The sequence below is a fragment of the Salmo salar genome, chromosome 09, assembly GCF_965601325.2.
Source record: "Salmo salar chromosome 09, fSalSal1, whole genome shotgun sequence".
NCBI classification, from domain to species: Eukaryota; Metazoa; Chordata; class Actinopteri; order Salmoniformes; family Salmonidae; genus Salmo; species Salmo salar.
Genome location: NC_138299.1, coordinates 161,310,230 through 161,331,396, shown reverse-complemented (window position 1 = coordinate 161,331,396; position 21,167 = coordinate 161,310,230). Strand labels below are relative to the sequence as shown.

General features: G+C 50.9%; 1 protein-coding gene across 1 annotated transcript in view; it reads left to right on the top strand.

Moving 5' to 3' along the window:
- Window positions 1-21,167, top strand: part of st14a (ST14 transmembrane serine protease matriptase a) — a 58,209-nt gene that overhangs the window by 10,546 nt on the left and 26,496 nt on the right. Inside the window, exons 3-7 of the mRNA XM_082956514.1 lie at window positions 4,207-4,337; window positions 11,102-11,172; window positions 12,935-13,143; window positions 14,988-15,222; window positions 17,152-17,294. Coding sequence (XP_082812640.1) covers window positions 4,207-4,337; window positions 11,102-11,172; window positions 12,935-13,143; window positions 14,988-15,222; window positions 17,152-17,294 — 789 coding nt within the window. The remainder of the gene's footprint in view (window positions 1-4,206; window positions 4,338-11,101; window positions 11,173-12,934; window positions 13,144-14,987; window positions 15,223-17,151; window positions 17,295-21,167) is intronic.

The following is a 21,167-nucleotide window of genomic DNA, read 5'->3' as shown; positions in this document are numbered from 1 at the left end:
TCCACTGTGAGTAGTCCTGCCCCCTCTCTTCTTCTCTCTCTCTCTCTCTTCCACTGTGAGTAGTCCTGCCCCCTCTCTTCTTCTCTCTCTCTCTCTCTTCCACTGTGAGTAGTCCTGCCCCCTCTCTTCTTCTCTCTCTCTCTCTCTTCCGCTGTGAGTAGTCCTGCCCCCTCTCTTCTTCTCTCTCTCTCTCTTCCACTGGGAGTAGTCCTGCCCCCTCTCTTCTTCTCTCTCTCTCTCTCTTCCACTGGGAGTAGTCCTGCCCCCTCTCTTCTTCTCTCTCTCTCTCTTCCACTGGGAGTAGTCCTGCCCCCTCTCTTCTTCTCTCTCTCTCTCTCTTCCACTGGGAGTAGTCCTGCCCCCTCTCTTCTTCTCTCTCTCTCTCTCTTCCACTGGGAGTAGTCCTGCCCCCTCTCTTCTTCTCTCTCTCTCTCTCTTCCACTAGGAGTAGTCCTGCCCCCTCTCTTCTTCTCTCTCTCTCTCTCTCTCTCTTCCACTGGGAGTAGTCCTGCCCCCTCTCTTCTTCTCTCTCTCTCTCTCTCTCTTCCACTGGGAGTAGTCCTGCCCCCTCTCTTCTTCTCTCTCTCTCTCTCTCTCTTCCACTGGGAGTAGTCCTGCCCCCTCTCTTCTTCTCTCTCTCTCTCTCTCTTCCACTGGGAGTAGTCCTGCCCCCTCTCTTCTTCTCTCTCTCTCTTCCACTGGGAGTAGTCCTGCCCCCTCTCTTCTTCTCTCTCTCTCTCTCTTCCACTGGGAGTAGCCCTGCCCCCTCTCTTCTCTCTCTCTCTCTCTCTTCCACTGGGAGTAGTCCTGCCCCCTCTCTTCTTCTCTCTCTCTCTCTCTTCCACTGGGAGTAGTCCTGCCCCCTCTCTTCTTCTCTCTCTCTCTCTCTTCCACTGGGAGTAGTCCTGCCCCCTCTCTTCTTCTCTCTCTCTCTCTTCCACTGTGAGTAGTCCTGCCCCCTCTCTTCTTCTCTCTCTCTCTCTTCCACTGGGAGTAGTCCTGCCCCCTCTCTTCTTCTCTATCTCTCTCTCTTCCACTGTGAGTAGTCCTGCCCCCTCTCTTCTTCTCTCTCTCTCTCTCTTCCACTGGGAGTAGCCCTGCCCCCTCTCTTCTTCTCTCTCTCTCTCTCTCTCTTCCACTGGGAGTAGTCCTGCCCCTCTCTTCTTCTCTCTCTCTCTCTCTTCCACTGGGAGTAGCCCTGCCCCCTCTCTTCTCTCTCTCTCTCTCTCTTCCACTGGGAGTAGTCCTGCCCCCTCTCTTCTTCTCTCTCTCTCTTCCACTGGGAGTAGTCCTGCCCCCTCTCTTCTTCTCTCTCTCTCTCTCTTCCACTGGGAGTAGCCCTGCCCCCTCTCTTCTTCTCTCTCTCTCTCTCTCTCTTCCACTGTGAGTAGTCCTGCCCCCTCTCTTCTTCTCTCTCTCTCTCTCTTCCACTGGGAGTAGTCCTGCCCCCTCTCTTCTTCTCTATCTCTCTCTCTTCCACTGTGAGTAGTCCTGCCCCCTCTCTTCTTCTCTCTCTCTCTCTCTTCCACTGGGAGTAGCCCTGCCCCCTCTCTTCTTCTCTCTCTCTCTCTCTCTCTTCCACTGGGAGTAGTCCTGCCCCTCTCTTCTTCTCTCTCTCTTCCACTGGGAGTAGTCCTGCCCCCTCTCTTCTCTCTCTCTCTCTCTTCCACTGTGAGTAGTCCTGCCCCCTCTCTTCTTCTCTCTCTCTCTCTTCCACTGGGAGTAGTCCTGCCCCCTCTCTTCTTCTCTCTCTTCCACTGGGAGTAGTCCTGCCCCCTCTCTTCTTCTCTCTCTCTCTCTCTCTTCCACTGGGAGTAGTCCTGCCCCCTCTCTTCTTCTCTCTCTCTCTCTCTCTCTTCCACTGGGAGTAGTCCTGCCCCCTCTCTTCTTCTCTCTCTCTCTCTCTCTCTTCCACTGGGAGTAGTCCTGCCCCCTCTCTTCTTCTCTCTCTCTCTCTCTCTCTTCCACTGGGAGTAGCCCTGCCCCCTCTCTTCTTCTCTCTCTCTCTCTCTTCCACTGGGAGTAGTCCTGCCCCCTCTCTTCTTCTCTCTCTCTCTCTCTCTTCCACTGGGAGTAGTCCTGCCCCCTCTCTTCTTCTCTCTTCTTCTCTCTCCCACTGTGAGTTGCCCTGCCCCCTCTCTTCTCCTCTTCCACTGTGAGTAGCGTTAAGGCGTCAACAGGCTTCAGTTCAGCTGGCGCCTAGCCGAACGAGTGCGCTCGCGTACTCCCTTAAAATAACTTCCCTTGAAAAATGAGAGAACAGCGTCAATAGTACTGTTTGTCCATTTTGTGATGCCGTAGCCAATTCCTCAAAATAGTCAGAATTCATCTAAAATAATTTTACATCTAACTAAGGTGCAGTATTTTTCAATTTTTTTTTTTTGCATTGAAAAAATACCTCTACCCCTCTCTTCCGCTCTCTACCCCTCTCTTCCACTCTCTACCACTCTCTACCCCTCTCTTCCACTCTCTACCGCTCTCTTCCACTCTCTACCCCTCTCTTCCACTCTCTACCCCTCTCTACCCCTCTCTACCCCTCTCTTCCACTCTCTACCCCTCTCTTCCACTCTCTACCCCTCTCTTCCACTCTCTACCGCTCTCTTCCACTCTCTTCCACTCTCTACCGCTCTCTACCGCTCTCTACCGCTCTCTACCGCTCTCTTCCGCTCTCTTCCACTCTCTACCGCTCTCTTCCACTCTCTACCCCTCTCTTCCGCTCTCTACCGCTCTCTACCGCTCTCTACCGCTCTCTACCGCTCTCTACCGCTCTCTACCGCTCTCTACCGCTCTCTACCGCTCTCTACCGCTCTCTTCCCCTCTCTTCCACTCTCTACCACTCTTCCGCTCTCTTCCGCTCTCTTCCGCTCTCTTCCGCTCTCTACCCCTCTCTTCCCCTCTCTTCCACTCTCTTCCGCTCTCTACCGCTCTCTACCGCTCTCTACCCCTCTCTACCACTCTTCCACTCTCTACCCCTCTCTTCCGCTCTCTTCCGCTCTCTTCCCCTCTCTTCCCCTCTCTTCCACTCTCTTCCACTCTCTACCCCTCTCTTCCGCTCTCTTCCACTCTCTACCGCTCTCTTCCACTCTCTACCCCTCTTCCACTCTCTACCCCTCTTCCACTCTCTACCCCTCTTCCACTCTCTACCCCTCTCTTCCACTCTCTTCCGCTCTCTTCCACTCTCTACCGCTCTCTACCCCTCTCTACCCCTCTCTTCCACTCTCTACCCCTCTCTTCCACTCTCTTCCACTCTCTACCGCTCTCTACCCCTCTCTTCCACTCTCTACCGCTCTCTACCCCTCTTCCACTCTCTACCGCTCTCTACCCCTCTTCCACTCTCTACCCCTCTCTTCCGCTCTCTTCCGCTCTCTACCGCTCTCTACCACTCTTCCGCTCTCTACCACTCTTCCGCTCTCTACCGCTCTCTACCACTCTTCCGCTCTCTACCACTCTTCCACTCTACCGCTCTCTTCCACTCTCTACCCCTCTCTTCCGCTCTCTACCCCTCTCTTCCCCTCTCTACCCCTCTTCCACTCTCTACCGCTCTCTTCCACTCTCTTCCGCTCTCTACCACTCTTCCCCTCTCTTCCACTCTCTTCCACTCTCTACCCCTCTTCCACTCTCTACCCCTCTTCCACTCTCTACCCCTCTCTTCCACTCTCTACCCCTCTCTTCCGCTCTCTTCCACTCTCTACCCCTCTTCCACTCTCTACCCCTCTCTTCCACTCTCTTCCACTCTCTTCCACTCTCTACCGCTCTCTTCCACTCTCTACCCCTCTCTTCCACTCTCTACCACTCTCTACCCCTCTCTTCCACTCTCTTCCACTCTCTACCGCTCTCTTCCACTCTCTACCACTCTCTTCCACTCTCTACCACTCTCTACCCCTCTCTTCCGCTCTCTTCCACTCTCTACCGCTCTCTTCCACTCTCTACCGCTCTCTTCCACTCTCTACCCCTCTCTTCCACTCTCTACCGCTCTCTACCCCTCCCTAACCATTTCTCCAACTGTCCCTCCCTACATCCTTTCTGCTCTGCCAGATAAAGCCCTTTCCCAGGGCTCAGAGTTTGTCCTGATCAGGCCACAGGGAGACACTCCTGGCTCTACTCCGTCCACAGAACCACTTGTCATTTTCATTGTAAATAGTTTTGAAACCATTAGGAAACAGCTGGTTAATCACTGTTTTCCTTTGTTTTGATTACTCCCCGTAGATCGGAAGGATACGCGTATCAAGAAGATGTACAGTGGCTCTATGAAGATCACTAACCAGGTGTTTGTGGACACCTATGAAAACTCCAACAGCACAGAGTTCAGAGTGCTGGCCGACCAGGTCGCTAAACAGGTCAGAGAACACCTTGGCCGTGTCTGAAATCTGTCTCGCCTGCTACTTCCTACACCTGCATACTGTGTACTAATCCTACCGCATATTATTTAGAACAGGGATGGGGAAACTACAGCCCTGGGTGCCTTCCCCCCCCCAGCCCTATAGCTAACACTCCTTCCCCCCCCCCAGCCCTATAGCTAACACTCCTTCCCCCCCCCCAGCCCTATAGCTAACACTCCTTCCCCCCCCCAGCCCTATAGCTAACACTCCTTCCCCCCCCAGCCCTATAGCTAACACTCCTCCCCCCCCCCCCCCAGCCCTATAGCTAACACTCCTTCCCCCCCCCAGCCCTATAGCTAACACTCCTTCCCCCCCCCAGCCCTATAGCTAACACTCCTTCCCCCCCCCAGCCCTATAGCTAACACTCCTTCCCCCCCCCAGCCCTATAGCTAACACTCCTTCCCCCCCCCAGCCCTATAGCTAACACTCCTTCCCCAGCCCTATAGCTAACACTCCTCCCCCCCCCCCAGCCCTATAGCTAACACTCCTTCCCCCCCCCAGCCCTATAGCTAACACTCCTTCCCCCCCCCAGCCCTATAGCTAACACTCCTTCCCCCCCCCAGCCCTATAGCTAACACTCCTTCCCCCCCCCAGCCCTATAGCTAACACTCCTTCCCCCCCCCAGCCCTATAGCTAACACTCCTTCCCCCCCCCAGCCCTATAGCTAACACTCCTCCCCCCCCCCCCCCAGCCCTATAGCTAACACTCCTTCCCCCCCCCCCCAGCCCTATAGCTAACACTCCTTCCCCCCCCCCCCAGCCCTATAGCTAACACTCCTTCCCCCCCCCCCAGCCCTATAGCTAACACTCCTTCCCCCCCCAGCCCTATAGCTAACACTCTTTCCCCCCCCAGCCCTATAGCTAACACTCCTTCCCCCCCCCCAGCCCTATAGCTAACACTCCTTCCCCCCCCCCCCAGCCCTATAGCTAACACTCCTTCCCCCCCCCCCCAGCCCTATAGCTAACACTCCTCCCCCCCCCCAGCCCTATAGCTAACACTCCTTTCCCCCCCCCAGCCCTATAGCTAACACTCCTTCCCCCCCCCCAGCCCTATAGCTAACACTCCTCCCCCCCCCCCAGCCCTATAGCTAACACTCCTTTCCCCCCCAGCCCTATAGCTAACACTCCTTTCCCCCCCCAGCCCTATAGCTAACACTCCTTCCCCCCCCAGCCCTATAGCTAACACTCCTTTCCCCCCCCAGCCCTATAGCTAACACTCCTTTCCCCCCCCCAGCCCTATAGCTAACACTCCCCCCCCCCCCCCCAGCCCTGTAGCTAACACTCCTTCCCCCCCCAGCCCTATAGCTAACACTCCTTTCCCCCCCCCAGCCCTATAGCTAACACTCCTCCCCCCCCCCCCAGCCCTGTAGCTAACACTCCTTTCCCCCCCAGCCCTATAGCTAACACTCCTCCCCCCCCCAGCCCTATAGCTAACACTCCTTCCCCCCCCCCAGCCCTATAGCTAACACTCCTTCCCCCCCCCCCAGCCCTATAGCTAACACTCTTTCCCCCCCCAGCCCTATAGCTAACACTCCTTCCCCCCCCCCAGCCCTATAGCTAACACTCCTTCCCCCCCCCCCAGCCCTATAGCTAACACTCCTCCCCCCCCCCAGCCCTATAGCTAACACTCCTTTCCCCCCCAGCCCTATAGCTAACACTCCTTCCCCCCCAGCCCTATAGCTAACACTCCTTTCCCCCCCCCCCCCCAGCCCTATAGCTAACACTCCTTTCCCCCCCCAGCCCTATAGCTAACACTCCTTTCCCCCCCCAGCCCTATAGCTAACACTCCTTTCCCCCCCCAGCCCTATAGCTAACACTCCTTCCCCCCCCCAGCCCTATAGCTAACACTCCTTTCCCCCCCCAGCCCTATAGCTAACACTCCTTTCCCCCCCAGCCCTATAGCTAACACTCCTTTCCCCCCCCCCCCCAGCCCTATAGCTAACACTCCTTTCCCCCCCCCAGCCCTATAGCTAACACTCCTTTCCCCCCCAGCCCTATAGCTAACACTCCTTCCCCCCCAGCCCTATAGCTAACACTCCTTTCCCCCCCCCCCCCCAGCCCTATAGCTAACACTCCTTTCCCCCCCCAGCCCTATAGCTAACACTCCTTTCCCCCCCCAGCCCTATAGCTAACACTCCTTTCCCCCCCCAGCCCTATAGCTAACACTCCTTCCCCCCCCCCCCAGCCCTATAGTTAACACTCCTTCCCCCCCCCAGCCCTATAGCTAACACTCCTTCCCCCCCCCAGCCCTATAGCTAACACTCCTTCCCCCCCCCCCAGCCCTATAGCTAACACTCCTTCCCCCCCCCAGCCCTATAGCTAACACTCCTTTCCCCCCCCAGCCCTATAGCTAACACTCCTTTCCCCCCCCAGCCCTATAGCTAACACTCCTTTCCCCCCCCAGCCCTATAGCTAACACTCCTTCCCCCCCCAGCCCTGTAGCTAACACTCCTTCCCCCCCCCAGCCCTATAGCTAACACTCCTTTCCCCCCCCCAGCCCTATAGCTAACACTCCTTCCCCCCCCCCCAGCCCTATAGCTAACACTCCTTCCCCCCCCCCCAGCCCTATAGCTAACACTCCTTTCCCCCCCCAGCCCTATAGCTAACACTCCTTTCCCCCCCCAGCCCTATAGCTAACACTCCTTCCCCCCAGCCCTATAGCTAACACTCCTTCCCCCCCCCCAGCCCTATAGCTAACACTCCTTCCCCCCCCAGCCCTGTAGCTAACACTCCTTCCCCCCCCCCAGCCCTATAGCTAACACTCCTTCCCCCCCCCCCCCAGCCCTATAGCTAACACTCCTTCCCCCCCCAGCCCTATAGCTAACACTCCTTCCCCCCCCCCCAGCCCTATAGCTAACACTCCTTCCCCCCCCCCCAGCCCTATAGCTAACACTCCTCCCCCCCCCCCCAGCCCTATAGCTAACACTCCTTTCCCCCCCCAGCCCTATAGCTAACACTCCTTTCCCCCCCCCAGCCCTATAGCTAACACTCCTTCCCCCCCCAGCCCTGTAGCTAACACTCCTTCCCCCCCCCCAGCCCTATAGCTAACACTCCTTCCCCCCCCCAGCCCTATAGCTAACACTCCTCCCCCCCCCCCAGCCCTATAGCTAACACTCCTTTCCCCCCCAGCCCTATAGCTAACACTCCTTTCCCCCCCCAGCCCTATAGCTAACACTCCTTCCCCCCCCAGCCCTATAGCTAACACTCCTTTCCCCCCCCAGCCCTATAGCTAACACTCCTTTCCCCCCCCCAGCCCTATAGCTAACACTCCCCCCCCCCCCCCCAGCCCTGTAGCTAACACTCCTTCCCCCCCCAGCCCTATAGCTAACACTCCTTTCCCCCCCCCAGCCCTATAGCTAACACTCCTCCCCCCCCCCCCAGCCCTGTAGCTAACACTCCTTTCCCCCCCAGCCCTATAGCTAACACTCCTCCCCCCCCCAGCCCTATAGCTAACACTCCTTCCCCCCCCCCAGCCCTATAGCTAACACTCCTTCCCCCCCCCCCAGCCCTATAGCTAACACTCTTTCCCCCCCCAGCCCTATAGCTAACACTCCTTCCCCCCCCCCAGCCCTATAGCTAACACTCCTTCCCCCCCCCCCAGCCCTATAGCTAACACTCCTCCCCCCCCCCAGCCCTATAGCTAACACTCCTTTCCCCCCCAGCCCTATAGCTAACACTCCTTCCCCCCCAGCCCTATAGCTAACACTCCTTTCCCCCCCCCCCCCCCAGCCCTATAGCTAACACTCCTTTCCCCCCCCAGCCCTATAGCTAACACTCCTTTCCCCCCCCAGCCCTATAGCTAACACTCCTTTCCCCCCCCAGCCCTATAGCTAACACTCCTTCCCCCCCCCAGCCCTATAGCTAACACTCCTTTCCCCCCCCAGCCCTATAGCTAACACTCCTTTCCCCCCAGCCCTATAGCTAACACTCCTTTCCCCCCCCCCCCCCCCAGCCCTATAGCTAACACTCCTTTCCCCCCCCAGCCCTATAGCTAACACTCCTTTCCCCCCCAGCCCTATAGCTAACACTCCTTCCCCCCCAGCCCTATAGCTAACACTCCTTTCCCCCCCCCCCCCCCAGCCCTATAGCTAACACTCCTTTCCCCCCCCAGCCCTATAGCTAACACTCCTTTCCCCCCCCAGCCCTATAGCTAACACTCCTTTCCCCCCCCAGCCCTATAGCTAACACTCCTTCCCCCCCCCCCCAGCCCTATAGTTAACACTCCTTCCCCCCCCCCAGCCCTATAGCTAACACTCCTTCCCCCCCCCAGCCCTATAGCTAACACTCCTTCCCCCCCCCCCAGCCCTATAGCTAACACTCCTTCCCCCCCCCAGCCCTATAGCTAACACTCCTTTCCCCCCCCAGCCCTATAGCTAACACTCCTTTCCCCCCCAGCCCTATAGCTAACACTCCTTTCCCCCCCCAGCCCTATAGCTAACACTCCTTCCCCCCCCAGCCCTGTAGCTAACACTCCTTCCCCCCCCCAGCCCTATAGCTAACACTCCTTTCCCCCCCCCAGCCCTATAGCTAACACTCCTTCCCCCCCCCCCAGCCCTATAGCTAACACTCCTTCCCCCCCCCCCAGCCCTATAGCTAACACTCCTTTCCCCCCCCAGCCCTATAGCTAACACTCCTTTCCCCCCCCAGCCCTATAGCTAACACTCCTTCCCCCCAGCCCTATAGCTAACACTCCTTCCCCCCCCCCAGCCCTATAGCTAACACTCCTTCCCCCCCCAGCCCTGTAGCTAACACTCCTTCCCCCCCCCCAGCCCTATAGCTAACACTCCTTCCCCCCCCCCCCCAGCCCTATAGCTAACACTCCTTCCCCCCCCAGCCCTATAGCTAACACTCCTTCCCCCCCCCCCAGCCCTATAGCTAACACTCCTTCCCCCCCCCCCAGCCCTATAGCTAACACTCCTCCCCCCCCCCCCAGCCCTATAGCTAACACTCCTTTCCCCCCCCAGCCCTATAGCTAACACTCCTTTCCCCCCCCCAGCCCTATAGCTAACACTCCTTCCCCCCCCAGCCCTGTAGCTAACACTCCTTCCCCCCCCCCAGCCCTATAGCTAACACTCCTTCCCCCCCCCCAGCCCTATAGCTAACACTCCTTCCCCCCCCCCTGCCCTATAGCTAACACTCCTTCCCCCCCCCAGCCCTATAGCTAACACTCCTTTCCCCCCCCAGCCCTATAGCTAACACTCCTTTCCCCCCCCCAGCCCTGTAGCTAACACTCCTTTCCCCCCCCAGCCCTGTAGCTAACACTCCTTTCCCCCCCCAGCCCTATAGCTAACACTCCTTTCCCCCCCAGCCCTATAGCTAACACTCCTTTCCCCCCCCAGCCCTATAGCTAACACTCCTTTCCCCCCCCAGCCCTATAGCTAACACTCCTTTCCCCCCCCAGCCCTATAGCTAACACTCCTTTCCCCCCCCCAGCCCTGTAGCTAACACTCCTTTCCCCCCCCAGCCCTATAGCTAACACTCCTTTCCCCCCCCAGCCCTATAGCTAACACTCCTTTCCCCCCCCAGCCCTATAGCTAACACTCCTTTCCCCCCCCCAGCCCTGTAGCTAACACTCCTTTCCCCCCCCAGCCCTAACCATGATTAGTTGATTATAGGAGGGCGGCAAGTCGCAACAAGGCCCTTGAGAACTGGAGTTGCTCATCACTGATTCACAACAAACTGTTTAGTAAAATCCACTGCAGTAACAAATATCAACCTACTAGGCTCCTCCTACTGAGGATAGCAACCTACTAGGCTCCTCCTACTGAGGATAGCAACCGACTAGGCTCCTCCTCCTCCTGAGGATAGCAACCGACTAGGCTCCTCCTCCTCCTGAGGATAGCAACCGACTAGGCTCCTCCTCCTCCTGAGGATAGCAACCGACTAGGCTCCTCCTCCTCCTGAGGATAGCAACCGACTAGGCTCCTCCTCCTCCTGAGGATAGCAACCGACTAGGCTCCTCCTCCTCCTGAGGATAGCAACCGACTAGGCTCCTCCTCCTCCTGAGGATAGCAACCGACTAGGCTCCTCCTGAGGATGGCAACCGACTAGGCTCCTCCTGAGGATGGCAACCTACTAGGCTCCTCCTGAGGATAGCAACCGACTAGGCTCCTCCTCCTCCTGAGGATAGCAACCGACTAGGCTCCTCCTCCTCCTGAGGATAGCAACCGACTAGGCTCCTCCTCCTCCTGAGGATGGCAACCTACTAGGCTCCTCCTGAGGATGGCAACCGACTAGGCTCCTCCTCCTCCTGAGGATGGCAACCTACTAGGCTCCTCCTCCTCCTGAGGATGGCAACCTACTAGGCTCCTCCTGAGGATGGCAACCTAGCCAAAATGAGTATGACATCCTGGCTTATAAAGCATAGTCCATTTTAATTTTAATTTCACATACTATAAAACATAATTTTTCATGCCCAAAATGCCTACATTTTAGAACACCGGCATTCTGGGTATTCAGACACGGCTCTTCTTTCTCTCTGAGTCCCAAGTGGCACCCTATTCCCTTTACAGTGCACTGCTTTTGATTTGGGATGCATAAATCATCACTGTCTTTCCACTACTGATAAGTACACTTCAAATAAGTCACTTAATAAATCAATCTATCATTTTTTTTCCTGAGGAAAATAAATTGTCCAGCAAGATTCACACCCGATCATTCTAAATGAAAGAAAATTTCAGATAATTTCAGTTAATTTAATTCCTGTGTTTTTTGTTTTTCCAGCTGAAAACACTCTACCACAAGATGCCCCAGCTGGCCAAGTACTATGTTGGCTCTACCGTACAAGCCTTCAGGTACAGTAACTGAATGAGTGTGATCGCAGGCTGATAATCTACATGATCTTTACATCGCACACCTGTTTGATAATCCCCATGTAGTTTATCTGTTTCAATCCCTAACAGAGCAGAGATGTACTACACCTTGGATGTTCTCCTTTCAAGTTACAACATGTTCTGTTATTTACCTTGTGGAACCGCGCCGCCTGGTGTTTACCCTGTGGAACCGCACCGCCTGGTGTTTACCTTGTGGAACCGTACTGCCGGTGTTTACCTTGTGGAACCACACCGCCTGGTGTTTACCTTGTGGAACCACACCGCCTGGTGTTTACCTTGTGGAACCGTACAGCCGGTGTTTACCTTGTGGAACCGTACAGCCGGTCTTTACCTTGTGGAACCGCACCGCCTTGTGGAACCGTACAGCCGGTGTTTACCTTGTGGAACCGTACCGCCGGTGTTTACCTTGTGGAACCGTACCGCCTGGTGTTTACCTTGTGGAACCGTACCGCCTGGTGTTTACCTTGTGGAACCGTACAGCCGGTGTTTACCTTGTGGAACCGTACAACCGGTGTTTACCTTGTGGAACCGTACAGCCGGTGTTTACCTTGTGGAACCGTACCGCCGGTGTTTACCTTGTGGAACCGTACCGCCTGGTGTTTACCTTGTGGAACCGTACCGCCCGGTGTTTACCTTGTGGAACCGTACCGCCCGGTGTTTACCTTGTGGAACCGTACCGCCCGGTGTTTACCTTGTGGAACCGTACCGCCCGGTGTTTACCTTGTGGAACCGTACCGCCCGGTGTTTACCTTGTGGAACCGTACCGCCCGGTGTTTACCTTGTGGAACCGTACCGCCCGGTGTTTACCTTGTGGAACCGCACCGCCGGTGTTTACCTTGTGGAACCGCACCGCCGGTGTTTACCTTGTGGAACCGCACCGCCGGTGTTTACCTTGTGGAACCGCACCGCCGGTGTTTACCTTGTGGAACCGTACCGCCGGTGTTTACCTTGTGGAACCGCACCGCCTGGTGTTTACCTTGTGGAACCGCACCGCCTGGTGTTTCCCTTGTGGAACCGCACCGCCTGGTGTTTACCTTGTGGAACCGCACAACCGGTGTTTACCTTGTGGAATCGCACCGCCGGTGATATCTTGTTGAACTATAACGCCATGATTTACCTTCTTACCGTCCCATTATGTCTGAAAACAAAACACTGCTTTCCACAGTAAGAACCTCGTACCAACGGTCCAGCATGGTGGTGGTAGAGTGATGGCTTGGGGATGTTTTGCTGCCTCAGGACCTGGGCGACTTGCCTTATTAATAGAAGGAACCATGAATTCTGCTCCGTATCAGAGAATTCTACAGGAGAACGTCAGGCCCATCCGTCTGTGAGCTGAAGCACAGTTGGGTCATGTAGCAAGACAATGATCCAAAACACACAATCAAGTCTACATGAAAATGGCTAAAAAGCAACACATTGGAATGGCCTTGTCAAAGTCCAGACCTAATCCCAATTGAGATGTTGTGGCAGGACTTGAAACAAGCAGTTCATACTTGAAAACCCACAAATGTCGCCGCTGAGTTAAAGCAGTTCTCCATGGAAGAGTGGGCCAATATTCATCCACAGCGATGTGAGGGGCTGATCAACAACTACAGGAAGCGTTTGGTTGCGGTCATTGTAGCTAAAAGTATCATGAAGCAAGGTGTTGGACATTCTAACTTATTCTACTGTAGATATTAGAATGAAACCCTTGAATAATCTTGGTTTTATGTGTGTATTCCAGTGAAGGCAGTGTGATAGCCTACTACCTGTCAGAGTTTGAAGTACCGCGTGGTCAGGAAGCAGCGGTGGACAAGGCCATGTCCTCCATGGACAAGGTAGTGGATAAGGTGCAGAGGAGCATGTCGAGCAACAGACCTGGCAACGATCTGTTGTTTGAGGATGTCATGAACTCTGCTCTGGACTCTAGAATGTTCTCAACATCCTTCAGTGGTGAGTTCTGCTCTCTTCCTGTTCTGCTCTCTTCCTGTTCTGCTCTCTTCCTGTTCTGCTCTCTTCCTGTTCTACTTGCACCTGAGCTGATATCAGTTTGAGTAGAGAATTCCCTCAGTGAATGCTCTGAAAGTTTGGACGAGGAATTCTGTGACTTGAGACATTTTATATGTTAAGTATCTTATTGTTTCCTTGTGAATTACACTATATATATATATATATATATATATATATATATATATATATATATATATATACAAAGTATGTGGACACCTCTTCAAATGAGGGGATTTGACGATTTCAGCCCCGACCGTTGCTGACGGGTGTATAGAATCGAATACACAGCCATGCAATCTCCATAGACAAACATTGGCAGTAGAATGGTCTTACTGAAAAGCTCAGTGACTTTTTTATTTATTTTATTTTTTAATTTTTTAACGTGGCACCGTTCATAGGATGCCACCTTTCCAACAAGTCAGTTTGTCAAATTCCTACCCTGCTAGAGCTGTCCCCGGTCAACTGTAAGTACTGTTATTGTGAAGTGGAAATATTCTAGGAGCAACAACGGCTCAACCGCGAAGTGGTAGACCACACAAGCTAGAAGAAAATGAAACGCACACCTATTAAGGCGAGGTGCTGGCTAACGGAGTAGAAAACTTGAAAATAATGTGAAAGCCGCACAGTCTAAGAGCTCAGATGCAAAAATGTAATAACCTAATAAACCAACGTTTCGACAGCACCAACGTTTCGACAGCACCAACGTTTCGACAGCATGATACCCTGATGAAGACAGCTTTGCTGTCGAAACGTTGGTTATTAGGTTATTACATTTTTGCATCTGAGCTCTTAGAGTGTGCGGCTTTCACTTATTTTCAAGACCACACAAGCTCACATAACCGGGACCGCCGAGTGCTGAAGCGCATAAAAATAGTCTGTCCTCGGTTGCAACACTCACTACCGAGTTCCAAACTGCCTCTGGAAGCAACGTCAGCACAAGGACTGTTCATTGGGAGCTTCATGAAATGAGTTTCCATGGCCGAGCAGCCTAAGATCACCGTGCACAATGCCAAGCGTCGGCTGGAGTTTTGTAAAGCTCACCCCCATTTGGACTCTGGAGCAGTGGAAACGCGTTCTCTGGAGTGATGAATCACGCTTAACCATCTGGCAGTCCTGACGGACATATCTGGGTTTGACAGATGCCAGGAGAAAGCTCCCTGCCCCAATGCATTGTGCCAACTGTAAAGTTTGGTGGAGGAGGAATAATGGTCTGGGGTTGTTTTTCATGGTTCAGGCCCCTTAGTTCCAGTGAAGGGAAACCTTAACGCTACAGTATACAATGACATTCTAGACGATTCTGTGCTTCCAACTTTGTGGCAACAGTTTAGGGAAGGCCCTTTCCTGTTTCAGCATGACAATGCCCCCGTGCACAAAGCGAGGTCCATAATGGTTTGTCGAGATCAGTGTGGAAGAACTTGACTGGCCTGCACAGGGCCCTCACCTCAACCCCATCAAACACCTTTGGGATGAATTGAGCCAGGCCTAATCGCCCGACCTCACTAATGCTCTTGTGGCTGAATGGAAGCAAGTCCCCACAGCAATGTTCCAACATCTAGTGGAAAGCCTTCCCAGAAGAGTGGAGGCTGTTTTAGCAGCAAAGTGGGGGGACCAAGTCCATATTAATGCCCATGATTTTAGAATGAGATGTTTGTTGAGCAGGTGTCCACATATTATTCCTTCTAGCATGTGAATGAGGACAAATCTGAAATGGCACCCTATTCCCTAATGTAGAACCATGTGTGGCTCTGGTCCAAAATAGTGGTTCTGAGTGTCCATGTCTCCTCCAGAATACTACAGGTACGCAGAACACACCAGAGTGAATAAGATCGTTCCAATCACGTCGCCTGGTTTCCCCAATACTCCGTACCCTCCCAACACCTTCATCCAATGGCAGCTGAGAGCCGACCCTGGTCACGTGCTCAAACTGGACTTTGATACCTTCAACCTAGAGGAGGACTGTCATAACGACTTTGTTAAGGTCTACGACTCCCTGGTGGCCATCGAGACCCACGCCATGGAAGAGTGAGTCTGCTGTCTGTCTGCACTTTGTACAGGGGACTTACTCTAACAGCCTTGGGTTAGGAGACCTGCAATAACAGCCTTGGGTTAGGAGACCTGCAATAACAGCCTTGGGTTAGGGGACCTGCTATAACAGCCTTGGGTTAGGAGACCTGCAATAACAGCCTTGGGTCAAGGGACCTGCAATAACAGCCTTGGGTCAGGGGACCTGCTATAACAGGCGGGTCAGGAGACCTGCTATAACAGCCTTGGGTTAGGGGACCTGCAATAACAGCCTTGGGTTAGGAGACCTGCAATAACAGCCTTGGGTTAGGAGACCTGCAATAACAGCCTTGGGTTAGGGGACCTGCTATAACAGCCTTGGGTTAGGAGACCTGCAATAACAGCCTTGGGTCAAGGGACCTGCAATAACAGCCTTGGGTCAGGGGACCTGCTATAACAGGCGGGTCAGGAGACCTGCTATAACAGCCTTGGGTTAGGGGACCTGCAATAACAGCCTTGGGTTAGGAGACCTGCAATAACAGCCTTGGGTTAGGAGACCTGCAATAACAGCCTTGGGTTAGGAGACCTGCAATAACAGCCTTGGGTTAGGAGACCTGCAATAACAGCCTTGGGTTAGGGGACCTGCTATAACAGCCTTGGGTTAGGAGACCTGCAATAACAGCCTTGGGTCAGGGGACCTGCTATAACAGGCGGGTCAGGAGACCTGCTATAACAGCCTTGGGTTAGGAGACCTGCTATAAACAGCCTTGGGTTAGGAGACCTGCTATAAACAGCCTTGGGTCAGGGGACCTGCTATAAACAGCCTTGGGTCAGGAGACCTGCAATACCAGCCTTGGGTTAGGGGACCTGCAATAACAGCCTTGGGTTAGGGGACCTGCAATAACAGCCTTGGGTTAGGGGACCTGCAATAACAGCCTTGGGTTAGGAGACCTGCAATAACAGCCTTGGGTTAGGAGACCTGCTATAACAGCCTTGGGTTAGGGGACCTGCAATAACAGCCTTGGGTTAGGGGAGCTACAATAACAGCCTTGGGTTAGGAGACCTGCAATAACAGCCTTGGGTTAGGAGACCTGCAATAACAGCCTTGGGTCAGGAGACCTGCTATAAACAGCCTTGGGTCAGGAGACCAGCTATAAACAGCCTTGGGTTAGGGGACCTGCTATAAACAGCCTTGGGTTAGGAGACCTGCTATAACAGCCTTGGGTTAGGGGACCTACAATAACAGCCTTGGGTTAGGAGACCTGCAATAACAGCCTTGGGTTAGGGGACCTGCTATAACAGGCGGGTCAGGAGACCTGCTATAACAGCCTTGGGTTAGGGGACCTGCTATAACAGGCGGGTCAGGAGACCTGCTATAACAGGCGGGTCAGGAGACCTGCTATAACAGCCTTGGGTTAGGGGACCTGCTAAAACAGGCGGGTCAGGAGACCTGCTATAAACAGTCTGTTGTCATAATGATGACCACTGATAGATGTGTAACTAGTCTGCATTCTGTTAAATGAGTTGGACCTTTTTCTTCCAATACCACAGACTAGGTTCTTTTATTCAGACAAATACAGTCCCCTGAGCACTTCTCTTCAATTGGAAGAGTTTAGATTCAATCCAAAGGTTGTGTGTGTGAAATATATAAGCCCCCCCCCCCAAGCCCAGTGTTCTTAGCCCCCTAGTGGTCAGATGTAGCATTACACTGGAAAAGGTTATGAAAGCACAGTATAACGCATCATGTGAAATGTGCAGGGGCCTCTGAGTCAAGCATCAACCCAGGAATATTTACTTGTATTGTACCTGAATTAAGGACTTCATAACACAGTCATAAGCAGTGCATGAGTGTTTTTGATTTAATGCTTATGTCAACAATCGCAAGATATCACATTTTTATTTTAAGATTCTTCTCTTCGTCAGTATTTATAATATAAACGTCTCTGTCAGGATTTGTGGCTACCACTCTCCCAGCTCCCCCCTGACCTTCCAGTCCTCCCGGAACGTGATGCTGGTAACCATGGTTACTAACAACGAAAATAACTACCCAGGACTCAGAGCCAAAGTCTCTCAGGTCCCCCGGAACAGCAAAGGTACTATAACACTGACTACTACTACTACTACTACTACTAACCTCCTACTACTACTACTACTACTACTACTACTACTACTAACCTCCTACTACTACTACTACTACTACTACTACTACTACTACTACTAACCTCCTCCTACTACTACTACTAACCTACTACTACTACTACTACTACTAACCTCCTACTTCTGCTACTACTACTACTAACCTCCTACTTCTGCTACTACTACTACTAACCTCCTACTACTACTAACCTCCTACTACTACTACTACTACTACTACTACTACTACTACTACTACTACTACTACTACTACTACTACTAACCTACTACTACTACTACTACTACTACTAACCTACTACTACTACTACTACTAACCTACTACTACTTCTGCTACTACTACTACTAACCTCCTACTTCTGCTACTACTACTACTAACCTCCTACTACTAACCTCCTACTACTACTAACCTCCTACTACTACTACTACTACTACTACTACTACTACTACTACTACTACTACTACTACTACTACTAACCTCCTACTACTACTACTACTAACCTCCTACTACTACTACTACTAACCTCCTACTACTACTACTACTACTACTACTACTACTACTACTACTACTACTACTACTACTAACCTACTACTACTACTACTACTACTACTACTACTAACCTCCTACTACTACTACTACTAACCTCCTACTACTACTACTACTACTACTACTAACCTCCTACTACTACTACTACTAACCTCCTACTACTACTACTACTACTACTAACCTCCTACTACTACTACTACTAACCTCCTACTACTACTACTACTAACCTCCTACTACTACTACTACTACTACTAACCTCCTACTACTACTACTACTAACCTCCTACTACTACTACTACTACTACTACTACTACTAACCTCCTACTACTACTACTACTACTACTACTAACCTCCTACTACTACTACTACTACTACTACTAACCTCCTACTACTACTACTACTACTACTAACCTCCTACTACTAACCTACTACTACTAACCTCCTACTACTACTACTACTACTACTACTACTACTAACCTACTACTACTACTACTACTAACCTCCTACTACTAACCTCCTACTACTAACCTACTACTACTACTACTACTACTACTACTACTACTACTACTAACCTCCTACTACTACTACTACTACTACTACTACTACTAACCTCCTACTACTACTACTAACCTCCTACTACTACTACTACTACTACTAACCTCCTACTACTAACCTACTACTACTAACCTACTACTACTACTACTAACCTACTACTACTAACCTACTACTACTACTACTAACATCCTACTACTACTATTAACCTCCTCCTCCTACTACTACTACTACTACTACTACTACTACTACTACTACTACTACTACTACCCTCCTCCTACTACTACTAACCTCCTACTACTACTACTACTGTTCCAGTACTATTACTGTTCTTCTACTACTACTACTGTTGTACTACTGCTACCTACTACTACTACTGTTCTAGAACTACTTCTACTGTTCTGCTACTGTTCTACTACTGTGCTAATAGTGTTCTGCTACTACTACTACTACTGTTCTACTACTGTACTACTACTACTACTGTTCTGCTACTGTACTACTACTACTACTACTGTTCTGCTACTGCTACTGTACTACTACTGTACTAATACTGTTCTGTTACAACTACTACTGTACTACTAATGTACTACTACTACTACTGTACTACTACTACTAATATTCTGCTACTGTTCTTCTGCTACTGTTTTTCTACTACTGTTCTACTACTACTACTTCTGTGCTACTGTACTACTACTGCTCTACTACTGTTCTTCTACTGTTCTACTACTAATGTGCTACTGTACTACTACTACTTCTGTGCTACTGTACTACTACTGCTCTACTACTGTTCTTCTACTGTTCTACTACTAATGTACTACTACTACTACTGTTCTACTATTGTTCTACTACTACTGCTTTGCTACTGTACTACTACTGTACTACTACTGTTCTGCTACTACTACTGTACTGCTACTGTTCTACTACTACTACTACTGTTCTACTGCTACTGTTCTACTGCTATTGTTCTACTACTACTGTACTACTACTGTACTACTACTGTACTACTACTACTACTACTACTACTGTTCTTCTACTACTGTTCTACTATTACTGTTCTACTGTTCTACTGCTACTGTTCTACTACTGCTACTGTTCTTCTACTGCTACTGTTCTACTGCTACTGTTCTACTGCTACTGTTCTACTGCTACTGTTCTACTGTTCTACTACTGCGCTACTACTACTGTTCTACTACTGCTACTGTTCTACTACTGTTCTACTATTACTGCTACTGTTCTACTACTGTTCTACTATTACTGTTCTACTATTACTGTTCTACTGCTACTGTTCTGCTACTGCTACTGTTCTGCTACTGTTCTGCTACTGTTCTACTACTGCTACTGTTCTACTACTGCTACTGTTCTACTACTGCTACTGTTCTACTGCTACTGTTCTACTGTTCTACTACTGCGCTACTACTACTGTTCTACTACTGCTACTGTTCTACTACTGTTCTACTATTACTGTTACTGTTCTACTACTGTTCTACTATTACTGTTCTACTATTACTGTTCTACTGCTACTGTTCTACTACTGCTACTGTTCTGCTACTGTTCTGCTACTGTTCTACTACTGCTACTGTTCTACTACTGTTCTACTATTACTGCTACTGTACTACTACTGTTCTACTATTACTGCTACTGTTCTACTACTGTTCTACTATTACTGTTACTGTTCTACTACTGTTCTACTATTACTGTTCTACTACTACTACTGTTCTACTACTGTTCTACTACTGCTACTGTTCTACTACTGTTCTACTACTGCTACTGTTCTACTACTGTACTGCTACTGTACTACTACTGCTCTACTACTGTTCTACTACTACTACTAATGTGCTACTTCTGTTCTACTACTGTACTGCTACTGTTCTACTACTGTACTACTTCTGTTCTACTACTGTTCTGGTACTGCTACTGTTCTTCTACTACTACTACTATTGTTCTACTACTGCTACTACTATTGTTCTACTGCTACTGTTCTACTACTACTGTTCTTCTACTACTGTTCTTCTACTACTGTTCTACTGTACTTCTACTGTTCTTCTACTACTGTTCTTCTACTACTGTTCTACTGTACTACTACTGTTCTACTACTACTGTTCTACTGTACTTCTACTGTTCTACTACTACTGTTCTACTACTACTGTTCTACTGTACTTCTACTGTTCTACTACTGCGCTACTATTACTGTTCTACTATTACTGTTCTACTGCTACTGTTCTACTATTACTGTTCTACTATTACTGTTCTACTACTACTGTTCTACTACTGTTCTACTACTGCTACTGTTCTACTGCTACTGTTCTACTACTACTGTTCTACTACTGTACTGCTACTGTTCTACTACTGCTACTGTTCTGCTACTGTACTACTACTGCTCTACTACTGTTCTACTACTACTACTAATGTGCTACTTCTGTTCTACTACTGTACTGCTACTGCTCTACTACTGTACTGCTACTACTGTACTACTACTGTTCTACTACTGTTCTACTACTGTTCTACTACTGTACTGCTACTGTACTACTACTGCTCTACTACTGTTCTACTACTACTACTAATGTGCTACTTCTGTACTACTACTGTTCTTCTACTACTACTACTATTGTTCTACTACTGTTCTACTACTGCTACTGTTCTACTACTGTACTGCTACTGTTCTACTACTGTACTGCTACTGTTCTACTACTGTTCTGGTACTGCTACTGTTCTTCTAC